Genomic DNA, 12,326 nt, shown 5'->3' with positions numbered 1-12,326 from the left:
TCACCTGTCTGGCAGTGAGAGTATGCTCCTCAAAAAGTGGTTGATGTGGAGTGAAATAAGTGTTGTTCAATGTATTTCTCAGCTGCACATATTAAGCTCATGCTATAAAACCCAAGTAGCCTACAAAACGGTGTAAACAGATGACAGGTATTTTTCCCTTTTTCCCTGTTCCTGTCCATTTGATAATGGGCCATTCTAAATCTAAACAAATTTTACATATTAGTAAAGACAAGATTACATTGATAATAGTCTGATGGGTGAAAATATGATTGCTTGATGAGAGAACAACTGTGCAGCCTGAGGCAAGGAACACAGAGCACAAGCTTTTTTTTCTTCTACATTCTCAAATCATCAATAGCCTTTAGTTGCACCATGCAGCCCAGTGGTTAGAGCGTTGGGCCAGCGAGTAACCGAAAGGTTGCTGGATGGAATCCCTGAGCTGACAAGGTWAAAAAAAATCTGTTGTTCTGCCCCTGAACAAGGAAGTTAACCCACTGTTCCCCGGTAGGCCGTCATTGTAAATAAGAATTTGTTCTTAAACTGATTTGCCAAGTTAAATAAAGGTAAGATAAACAGCCTAATCACAAGCCTTGGTCTAGAATTGATCTAAAGGCCACACTTATTTACACTCTGCCGATAACAAACCACAGATAGGAGCCAGATGTCTGACAGGATGTATAAATGAGGCATCCCTTTAGAAGATTTCACTAAGCACCAAATATGGTTCAATGCGAAAAGATTGAAGAAACAGGATGAAAAAGAAAATCCAGTTGGTTTCTTATCAACAAACTAGGACTACATTTTTAGTGCACAAGTGTGTGTACATTTTATTCTAATCGATAACTAGGCGGGTCGAACTGGGGAATTATTGACTGTCGATTTACTGTCAAAATACACGAGCAAGAGGATCGATCTTGTACTCAGCTCGCTAGTTGGTTGGGTTGCATGCAAAACTCAACGGCTGTGGATTTGCATAGCTTTACTGTATCTGGCTTCGATACCTGCTATCATCAGACATCCGAAATATATGATTCTCATGGAAAGCCATGTCCAACTGTGACAGTGTAGGGCTGGTTGCCATATATAACCCGTACACATAATAGCCCCCTTCTATGTAGCTGTCTGTGTCAGTATCCTAACGTCCAGGTTTGAAGATTAAGCTTCATAGCCAGCCAACAAAACAACTCATATTTAGAGTGTCTGTCTGTCACTGCATTAAGTCCTTCATAGCTCAGTTGGTAGAGCATGGCGAATGTAACGCCAGGGTAGTGGGACCGATTCCCAGGACAACACATGTGTAAAATGTAAGCGTCTGCTAAATGGCATAGCTAGCTATATAGTTAGAAAATGTGTTCCTAGCGGTTAGCTTGAGAGCTTGCTGTCCATCAACCAGTCATAACAAATAGCTGTCAAAAACGTTAGCTGGCTAGCCAACTGTAAATTCTTGAATTACAGAAATCGAGTGGTAGTGCACCATAGCTGCTGACAAACGAGTTTGCTTACTTACCTTTGCCATTTTGCCAGGATGTGTACCAAGACAGGCTGAGAAACGACGTGAAGAAAATTATCGCAGTCGCAACCGTTCCATTTCTGAGCCTCATCTCATTTCAGCGATTCTCTCCACGAAGCGTGGGGACCCGAGGGTGCCGTGCCTCTCGCCCTCTGCCTTCGGGGTTGTCAGTCCAGGCGGAGGCGCGTGATTACGGTTGCCCAACCCGGCTAGTACCGGAGGACGTTGGAAGGAAGCGAGGAGGTTGGAGAAGCTAGCTAACTGGAAAGGGGAATGGACGTCTCTCTCTTTCTCTGTCCCTCCTGTCTGCCGTGACGAGTCCTCAGCGTCGTCTCCGTGAGTGACTGATGATCTCTCCTCTCGCTCTGTGGTTGATGATGATTTCCCCCTCGCTCTCTTGCTTGAGGGTGGTAAATCACGAGGCAGCTCTTCCTTTTTAAAATGTGAGCATGGTCGCGCGGCGCGATTATTCCCCTCCACTCACTGCACAGTGATTAGGATAACTGAAAGATCCTGAACAGAAGTGTTGACACGGCTCCTTAATCTTCTGCACTCGGATGATTCTGGGGATGGCAAGAGCAAACCGAATCAACTAGTTTGACAAGAGAACATCTGCATGAATTAGATTTTTATTTTCAGCCGATCAAAGTTGGCAAGCAGCAACCACTGACGTGCTGATGTAAGTTAGAAGGTAGCAAAACAAGTAACTAGCTAGCTGACACATTCAGCAGATGGAGGGTAGAGGAGGATAGTCTTTGCTGGGAACCAGCCCAAGCATAAGATGTGGATGTGCTTCTTCATAGACCTTAGCGTAGCTAGTTATCATATCCCCTCGCAAGATAAGGTTAAAGAGATTCATTAAAATATTTAACTACACTAGTGGCTGGCAGGCTACATATAGCTAGCTTCACAGTTGGATACCTGTCTTCTGATTAGACTCCCACGCTGGCTGCTTAGCAAGCTAGCTAGCTATACTGCTGCACAGCACACACACAACAGGCTCGCTCGCGACATGTTCCATTGAATCTTCTTCAGCATAAAATTTGCTAGTTTGACAGCAGGTTCCGACCCTACTGTTATGCTTGTTTACACTGAGCTGCACTGGGGTCARAACGCAATCATGAAAAACTACGACAATGCAGGGGTTGGGTCTTTGCATGTAAAAAAATATAAGTGTCATATAAGTGTCAAATAAGCTTGTTGACCAATCAGGATCTGAATATGACTGTACATTGTATAATAATGTAACACATTCATACATTTTTTATGTAGATATTACACATTGAATACAGTCACTTATATATAATGTCACTGCGATTCACCGAGACCTATGCTATGATGCTGGTAAAGTTGTCTCGCGCACCTACCGCAGGAGGCAGACACACTTCCCCAAGCTCTGGGACAGTGCTGATCAGAAAAAAAGCTAGCTAGCTGATGGATCCAAACAATGTTCTCCCACAAAARAACATAGCAAAACAACATCTATATAGCTAGGTGTCATCATCTGAAATAACCCTAATTTATAAGACAGTTTTTGTATTTGGTTGATGATGGTCGGACCCGGTCTGGTCAAGCTACACTAGCCACATGAAGATAGCTAGCTGCTTATAATGTTAGCTTGGGGAAACAGGGACAGGTAGCTGGCTATCCTGTTAGTTTGTTATCTAGCAAGCTAGTTATTTTCATAAATTGATGTTTGACTGCAGTAGAACAACCATTGGTTGCCTAGCTAATACTTAATCACATTTTTTTTTTTTTTTTTTGCAGTTTCTGGTCATTGTTTTCAGTCTGGTTGCATTGGTGTTAGCTAGCTACCAAGCTAAAGCTAGCTAGCTAGTTACCCCAGAAGTTGCTAATAACATTTGTATCAAAGATATTTGTGACTGTCATACTGCAAACCGAAGTCAACGTAGTAGGGAGACAGCCTACCTCAAGTTTCTAAACTGTCATTAATGTTGACAAAATGCTTGATTATTACTCTGTATTTTAACTAACTAGGAGGAATCAGGTGCAACTGCTTGGGATGTGGCTGGCAGGCAGAAGCATCAGGATCCCCATCCTTTCTCCCTACCTCTGCGATGGTTGCATGTCTGGGAGAATGATAACATGTTTGATCCTGCTCCTTCAGACGTTTTTCCATTCGGTCGAACAAATAATGCCTTACCAACAAGGTATTATAAACACGTTGTGGCCGATGTTTGTGCTTGTTTGCAGACTTTTTATTTTTAAAAATKTACAGCTTTGACAGTGCTACTGACTGTAGTGGTGGCGCTTGGCTTGCGCATGCAATTCAGCACACACAACATTCTATAATAGAATGTTATTAGCGGTGGCTACTGCTAACTAGCATGAGTACAGAAAGGGAAGTTTTCTGGCAAAACTTGCAGTATTTCAATCTTCTTGATGTATCAGTGTGGATAAAGGTAAAATTTAGAGTACAGTGGCAAATCCCAGTTAGCAATGAGTACTTGGGAGGCCGGCGTCCCGCCACAGAGGCCGTGCGGTAACTTTAAAAATATATATAATAATCCTCATACAGCCCCCCCCCCCCCSCCCCSCCCTTCACCTGCCCAGTCGGAGGCAAGACACTTTTTCMGCATCAAGTAAAATCGAATGAAATCAAATGTATTTATATAGCCCTTCTTACATCAGCTGATATCTCAAAGTGCTGTACAGAAACCCAGCCTAAAACCCCAAACAGCAAGAAATGCAGGTGTAGAAGCACGGTCAGTGGAATGCCTACTCCGTCGCCAACATTTAAAAAATGTATTTGATTTTTATTATTTAAGGTACATTGGATGCCATCTCAATTGGGAAAGGTACTGCAAATGATTGTGTGTGCAAAATATCAGATAACGAGGCCCAGTCCTGTTCACCTGGATCCACTGGTGACGACAAATCAAATCCAGTCAAATAAAATGTTATTGCTATGTACTTTCAGGCTTCTCACAGTGCAACGGCGACAAAAGTGACAGTAATCAAATAAGTAACATAGGAAAGCAATCAAATGAGTGACATTGTAACTGTATAACATACTAATATAAAAATACTAAATAAACAAAATCAGGTATAACAGGCAGCAGATAAAATAAAATAAACCTTTATTTATTATTGCCTATAGGGATATAGTAGGCTATGGACATTGTTTGCCCATGTGCATAGTGAGTGGAATAAGTAGAGCAGTTGCAGCATATCAATCATATGAAAGTATATACATTAGTAGTGCAGTAAGGGGACATAACTACTGCATTGGTTCRGTAGACAAAAGGGATTTCAGTGTGTACAGAATATGAATAACTGTTAAGTGTGTGGTAGAGTGCAGTAGTCAGCCCAGGGTTCAGCTGTTGGAACAGTCTTGTGGTTTGGTGGGGTAGAAGCAGGCTTTGAGACAGGTTGTCCGAGACTTGATGTTGACCCTCACTGCAGCGAATCCCTGTGTGCCGCCTCCAACCGGAGGCCCCTTTCAGGTAACGGGTGACCTGAATCTGGACCCCTCATCTGTGGCATGCCGGATTGCATGGATCTTCTGAATGGCTCCTATACACCAAGTAAGAACATTGAGTTACATTTGAATCGCACATGTAGTTACGAGTTAAGAATGTACTTAAAAAGTAGAGAAAACAAGTAACACAACTTACTGTGAATAACAGTCTTCAGAAACAAGTCCCTGAAACAGGCCGTATCCCCTGCCCAGGTTGTGGCAAGACTGACAGAATGCAAGGTAGCATCCGCCACACTGTCGACTTCAGGTCCTTGGCCCCATTACAGACAGAAACCTAAGCTACAAAATGCAAGAGAATTATTAGAAATTACACACTATGTTAACATATTTCCCTCCCCCACCCCCTATATTTTATATACGTTTATTGTGACAGTCTAAAGACAGATGGCAGATATTTCCAATAAGTATTTACATTTAAGTTGGTAACAGTTTATGTTATTACCTTCATGTCTGCAGCCCAAACATGGCACAGTTGGCCCGTCGTAGTGCCTTACTCCTGTCCCTGTTTGAAACAATAACGTTACTTACATTGAAATGAAGTAAATACTGTGCAAGAACAGATAGGCAGTCTTATCTGGGCAGGTGAATGTAACGTTACATACCTCCATGGCTTTCACATCCACATGGTGCTGTGGTGAATACGATGCTGGGGCTGGCCATTACTGGCCAGATGGCAAACTACCCAACTTAACCGCATTTACCATAATTTAGCTAGCTAGCAACGGCCAAGTTTATGTTTCTAGCTAGTTAAGCTCGCTAACGTTAGCAAGTAACGTTAACTAGTTAGGCAATCTAGCATTATTGTCCTCATTGATGTTAACATTACACAAGTAAAACTACTCACAAATGAAGAAAAGCAGTAATGTTAGTTACTTGAGCAAACTAACTTTGCATTCCAATCTGGTACATAAACAGAATAAAAACTAGGTTTAACGTGATAAAAAAAATATTTAAAAACACCAGCTAAGCTATCTATCTATTGTCTCCTGCAAATGAGCCACTCCATGCACGATTCAAAATCCAGGCTAGTGAATTGGTGCTCCATCTATCTATAACCGACTGAATGGGTGCTGCTAGTGTGTTATTGGTCGGTATTTCCAAACGTTTAGTGGTGTAAAATAATAATAATTCTGTTCCAAAAGCCTGTGGAATTTCTTTGGTTTGTAAACTCGATAGAAGATGGTAACAAATAACTTCCTGTTGAGGCTTTTCAGCTTCTTCTGTGGTGTTTAAGAGGTACGTAGTGATCAACACTTTTCTTCAAGTGGGTACAGCTGTTTCGGGAGTGACATTTATTGTTAGAAAGGAACCGTTTGTATTGCCTCAATTATATAGTATATTAAATCAATAGCAAAAATGTAGACTATTTTGGGCCATAGTCAATATATCATTAATCTACTTAAACTAAATCATTAGGTGTAAAAGCAGCCTGCCAAGGGCTTATGAGTGGAGGCTACCCGCCAGAGATGCAAATCTGGCCCCAGATTCACAAAACACTTCTTACGCATAAACTTAAGAAGCGTCTTAAGAAAAATAATAAGCTCATAAGATAGTTCATGAGTGCAATTTTTCTTAAGAATGTTTTATGAATCTGGGCCCAGGTCTTGAACTTTGCCATTTGCTCGCTTGCAGTAGGAATTTATAGCCTTAGGCATAAAGGCAAATAGCAAGCGGGAGCACATTTTTTGCTATCTGGGATCCCATTCCTGCATTGAGGTATGTTTTCTGACCCATACCTCAAGCCAGCTCCATTGTGTCATAATGTAACCATGATTGCGTTCCGACCCCAGCGCAGCTCAGTGTAAACAAGCATAAGGTAGAGTCGGAACCTGCTGGCTAGTTATCTAATTACTTGATACCTGCAACCTAAATTACAGTACAACCATTAAAAACTACATTTGCCACACTTAGCTTCAGGTATTTTTATTTAATTTAATTAGGCAGGTCAGTTAAGAACAAATTCTTATTAATAATGACGGTCTACCAGTGAACACGGCCTACCGGTGTTCTGCCTTGTTTTTTCCCCCTTGTGAGCTCGGGGATTTGATCCGGCAACCTTTTGGTTACTGGCCCAACGCTCTAACCACTAGGCTACCTGATGCCTGAAATGCATTTATTCTCAAAGGTGGCCAAATTAGAGTTTTCTAAGGAATAATCACTGCACTGGTCTCCCAAACATCTCAGTCAACCATTCTTGACGCCATTGGTTGCCAAGTATTAACCGTCAACACGCACCTGCGCAGTGCATAATTTATGGGATACTCGAGCTAGTAAAACACACACCACTCTTTAAAAAATGTTTTATTCAACCTTTATTCTGTTCAAATATTTTTTATTGAACACACACAAGAATGTTGTATAGGTATAAAAGACAGGTATACAATTCTTATCTAAACATAAAAGAGCAGACAGAAACAAAAAGACCCAGAGTTCTGGGTACAAAACAAATATTACAAAACAAGACATACAGAACAAGGACAGGTAGAAAGAAAGAGGGTAGATTTGATCAAATGTTGATAATTTATTGTTCAGAATATATCTAATTCTTTCTAAGTGTACAGTGTTTGCCAATTCGCTGAGCCATAATTTGGTAGTGGGCGCTTCCCTCTTTTTCCAAAACAACAAGATTCGTTTTTTTGCCGAAATGAGACTGTAAGAGATGAGTTGTTTTTGAGGGTTGGTTAATCCGTTTAGGGAATCAGACACTCCCAGGATTATCAGAAGCGGGTCTGGATCAATTGAAGTCTCCAGAACTTCAGAGAGGATCCTAAAAATTCCACACCAGTAACCATACAAGCTAGAGCATAGGGCAAAGCAGTGGAGTAGTGTACCCTGTGCAGCCTGACATTTATCACACATAGGGGATGTATCAGGAAATATCCTATGCAGTTTGGTTTTGGAATAGTGTAATCTGTGTAATACCTTGAATTGTATGAGACGATGTCTGGAGTTAATGGAGCAGGTGTGGATATACTCCAAGCCATCTTCCCAGTCTGCCACCGAAATGTCAGTCCCTAGTTCTTCCTCCCATTTTGCCTTAATGGCATCTGTAGAAGGTGTGCTAACAGATTGAAAAGCATCATATAAACGAGATATCAGTTTGTCTGAGGTGGGGGATGTTTTTATGCATCCGTCAAACATGGAAGGCTTAGCGTTCCCAAATGTTGGGAGGTGTTTTCTAACATAGTCTCTGATTTGTAGGWATCTGAAAAAGTTACTTCTGGGAAGATTATAAGTTTCTCTCAGCAACTCAAAAGAAGTGGGTTTTAATTTGCTTCCAGATTCGGACTGTGCTATGTATAATAGGATTGTTACGATAAAGTGACCTCTCCAGATTGACAGGCGACAAAATCACAGCACCGATAGAGAAGGGGTGACACTCCTCCCGCTCCATACTAAGCCAGCTGGGTGACGGACGTGCGTCATCCAGCAAAAACGTAACAGCGCGGAGGTTAGCGGCCCAGTAATAAAATATAAAATTTGGGAGAGACAATCCTCCTTCCATYTTGGATTTGCAGAGGTGTTTTTTACCTATCCTGTTTATTCAACCTTTATTTAACTAGGCAAGTCAGTTAAGAACAAATTCTTATTTACCATGACGGCCTACCCCGGCCAAACCCTAACCCGGGCGACGCTGAGCTAATTGTGCACCGCCCTATGGGACACCCAATTAGGGTTGCAAAGGGTCGGAAACTTTCCGGTAAATTTCCTGAATTATTCCGGAAAATTTCCATGGGAAGTTAAGCCCTGGAATTCGGGGAACTTTGCTTAAATTCATTTAAAAAATGTAGCTTGACAGTGAACCTTTTTTGTGGGATACACATAAGGCAATTATAGGTCGTGGCATATTTTGTTTAAACCCTCGGCATGCACAGTGCACTCTTCCATCACATGTACAGCGGATTCTCAAGATCTTGCACACTAATGAGATGCTATTGAGCCCACACTACTACACTGTCTGAGCCAACGACTACATGCTTTCTGGTAAGTTTTGATTAAAATGCTGGGTGGTGTGAATATATTTTACATGACATACATTATTTTTTGTTAACTAGTAAATAGTAGCCTACAGCAAAGTGTGTTTAAATCGTTTCTAACTTGTTAACACTTTCTGCTAGTTATTTTTTGCTGCCATGTGGGTTTTAGCTTGCTTGAGCCTGCTAACTGAGGAGTGTTAATTCACCTGTTTCCATACATGTTTCATTTTAAACATTTATCTTACAAAGGAGTTGTTTAATCTAACTGCTTAACTGCAGCTAATGTAGAAGGAAAGCTGTGCACATTTGCAAATACTGTGCCAAATCATATGTGAAGAATGCAACAATGATGCAGAATCATCTGGCCAAGTGCATAAAGTTCCCTCAGAGCTCACAACAAGCAACCTCTGACAAAAGTCCCTATACTTCTATTTGAGGTGAAAATTATGACTCAGACACCATATCGATAGCAACAGCTCATGGTCCTCCTGGAATCAGAAGGTTTTTTTACACAATGGAGGAATGTAGTCAGAGAAATGCTGATGAATGTCTTGCTCGAGCTGTGTATGCAACTGGTTCACCTCTGATGCTCAAAGACCATGTGTATTGGAAGAGATTTCTGAATGTTCTTTGCCCAGCATACACCCATCCAACCAGACATGCTTTATCTACTCATTTGCTAGATGCAGAGTTCAACATAGTTCAAGTGAAGTTCAAGCAAATCAGAGAGAAACCAGTCTGTATTGCAATCATCTCTGATGGGTGGTCGAATGTTTATGGGCAAGGAATAATTAACTACATCATCTCCACCCCTCAACCAGTATTCTACAAGAGCACAGACACAAGGGACAACAGTCACACCGGTCACTATATTGCAGATGAGCTGAAGGCAGTCATCATTGACCTTGGACCACAGAAGGTATTTGCACTGGTGACAGGCAATGCTGCGAACATGAAGGCTGCTTGGTCTAAAGTGGAGGAGTCCTACCCCCACATCACACCCATTGGCTGTGCTGCTCATGCATTGAATCTGCTCCTCAAGGACATCATGGCACTGAAAACCATGGATACACTCTACAAGAGAGCCAAGGAAATGATTAGGTATGTGAAGGGTCATCAAGTTATAGCAGCAATCTACCTCACCAAGCAAAGTGAAAAGAATAAGAGCACCACATTGAAGCTGCCCAGCAACACCCGTTGGGGTGGTGTTGTCATWATGTTTGACAGTCTCCTRGAGGGGAAGGAGTCTCTCCAAGAAAYGGCCATATCACAGTCTGCCGATATKGACACCCCCATCAAGAGGATCATCCTGGATGATGTATTTTGGGAGAGTGGTAAGTAGCCTTAAACCTATAGCAGTAGCCATTGCACAGATTGAGGGAGGCAATGCCATCCTGTCTGATGTTCAGACTCTGCTTGCAGATGTAAGAGAAGAAATCCATACTGCCCTGCCCACTTCACTGTTGCTCCAAGCAGAGGAAACTGCAGTTCTGAAATACATCAAAAAGCGTGAAGACTTATGCCTGATGCCCACACATGCTGCAGCGTACATGTTGGACCCCAAGTATACTGGCAAGAGCATCCTGTCTGGTGCAGAGATCAACAAGGCCTATGGTGTCATCACTACCATGTCTCGCCACCTTGGCCTGGATGAGTGCAAGGTTCTTGGCAGTCTGGCGAAGTACACTTCCAAGCAAGGGCTTTGGGATGGAGATGCCATATGGCAGTTGTGCCAACATATCTCATCAGCCACCTGGTGGAAGGGACATCAGCCGCCTCAGAGCGCAACTGGTCCTTGTTTGGGAACATACACACCAAAGCACGCAACAGGCTGACCAAGACATAGGTTGAAAAATTGGTAGCCATCCTGGCATTTTGAGCATGACAATGAGCCATCCTCAACAAGGTTGGAAAGTGACAGTGAAGATGAGGCCTCAGAATCTGATGTTCAAGAGGTGGACATTGAGGAGGTYCAGGGAGAAGACATGGAAGCCTGAGAGGAAGACAACCAAAACTTCAGTTTCTAGACTATCATTTTACATATTCCCTTTMTTTTGTTGCTCAGTGAAATCATCCCATGTGAAAAGTCAACTCATTTAATTAAAGTTCAATTCATAACTAAATMGTTTTTTWWATTTCTATTGGAAGGMTTTAATCATTTGCAATTATGCCTACTTATGATAAGGTAAAAGGTTTATGTGCATATATTTCCATTAATTCCCACGGAAAGTTTCCACTGAATATTCCCCAAAATGTGCAACCCTACTCCCAATCACGGCCGGTTGTGATACAGCCTGGAATCGAACCAGGGTCTGTAGTGATGCCTCTAGCACTGAGATGCAGTGYCGTAGACCGCTGMGCCACYCTGGAGCCCACTCTCTTCAGCACCAAAATCCCMAAATACTGTTTGACAAATTAACAAATACATTGACAACAAAATTAGAAATACTGTATGCAGTTTGCACTTCCTCAGGACTGAATCAGTCCAGTATTTATTTACCAAAGACTATAATTGTTTTAATAATGTGTAGCCGGTTAAACTCAACTCCATGATATGACGGAGTTGAGCCGCGACTAGTGTGGACGGACTGGAAAYACGAGATTTCAGCAACCAAAGAATAGAACCGCAAGTGCAACCAAAATACTTTCTGAAAAGCAGTTAATACAGAAAAAGGCATTTTGATCGGTGCATAATTAGGAGCATACCTACATTGACAGTGGTCCAATTATTTTAAAAATGAAAAATCAGAACACTTTACAACTTTCGGCTACTGCATCAATAACCGCGATTGAAAGACTGGGAAAACATGTCCATTATTTGACCTAAGCATAAAATAGAAATGTGACTTGACACAACTCAAGATCAGAGTCAATCTATTGTCCACCAGACAGGAGCCTGTTTTAGGTAGGTTTTTGGTTTGTCATTGTCTAGCTGTTGGACAGAAGATTATGTGAAAAGGCTTTGTGGTAGCATTGGATAAACATCTGCAAAGCAAGTAMATCATTCTGTACATTTAACAATCTCCAGTGTGTGCTTATAGGCATCTATATCTACGTCTGTATATTCACATTCTGAAGAAGCTTTCCCTTGAACTGGATGACATCTTACATTTGTTGTTACTTCTGCATGATCCAYGGTAAGACCACACTCTGCCTAGAGAAGGTCTAAACCCTCTTCATGTTTCCCATCTCACTTCGAAATATTCCAGAACTAGAGCTTCTAGAGCAGGGCTATTCAACTCTTACCCTACGAGGTCCGCAGCCTGTTGGTTTTCTGTTCCAGCTGAGAATTAAATGCACCCACCTGGTATCCCTGGTCTAAATCAGTCCCTGATTA

The 12,326-nt window shown here is 41.9% G+C and overlaps 1 protein-coding gene and 1 long non-coding RNA gene across 2 annotated transcripts in view; both read right to left on the bottom strand.

Annotated features, from left to right (window-relative positions):
- The window catches only part of LOC111979746 (alpha-1,3-mannosyl-glycoprotein 4-beta-N-acetylglucosaminyltransferase A-like), an 81,854-nt gene extending 79,316 nt beyond the window's left edge, over positions 1-2,538 (bottom strand). Inside the window, exons 1-2 of the mRNA XM_024010437.2 lie at positions 2,432-2,538; positions 1,508-2,073 (exon numbers count right to left, since the gene is read on the bottom strand). Of these exons, the coding sequence (XP_023866205.1) occupies positions 1,508-1,601 (94 nt within the window). The 5' untranslated portion in view covers positions 1,602-2,073; positions 2,432-2,538. The remainder of the gene's footprint in view (positions 1-1,507; positions 2,074-2,431) is intronic.
- A 2,056-nt stretch (positions 2,539-4,594) lies between these two features.
- Positions 4,595-6,216, bottom strand: LOC111972539 (uncharacterized). The gene is made up of 4 exons (XR_002878475.1): positions 5,615-6,216; positions 5,455-5,514; positions 5,149-5,291; positions 4,595-5,047 (listed from the first exon to the last, which is right to left on the bottom strand). It is a non-coding gene; the product is annotated as an uncharacterized lncRNA (long non-coding RNA).
- Between the last annotated feature and the right edge of the window lie 6,110 nt (positions 6,217-12,326).

Source organism: Salvelinus sp. IW2-2015, linkage group LG2 (assembly GCF_002910315.2).
Source record: "Salvelinus sp. IW2-2015 linkage group LG2, ASM291031v2, whole genome shotgun sequence".
Lineage (NCBI taxonomy): Eukaryota > Metazoa > Chordata > Actinopteri > Salmoniformes > Salmonidae > Salvelinus > Salvelinus sp. IW2-2015.
This window is presented reverse-complemented; position numbering and strand designations above follow the sequence as displayed.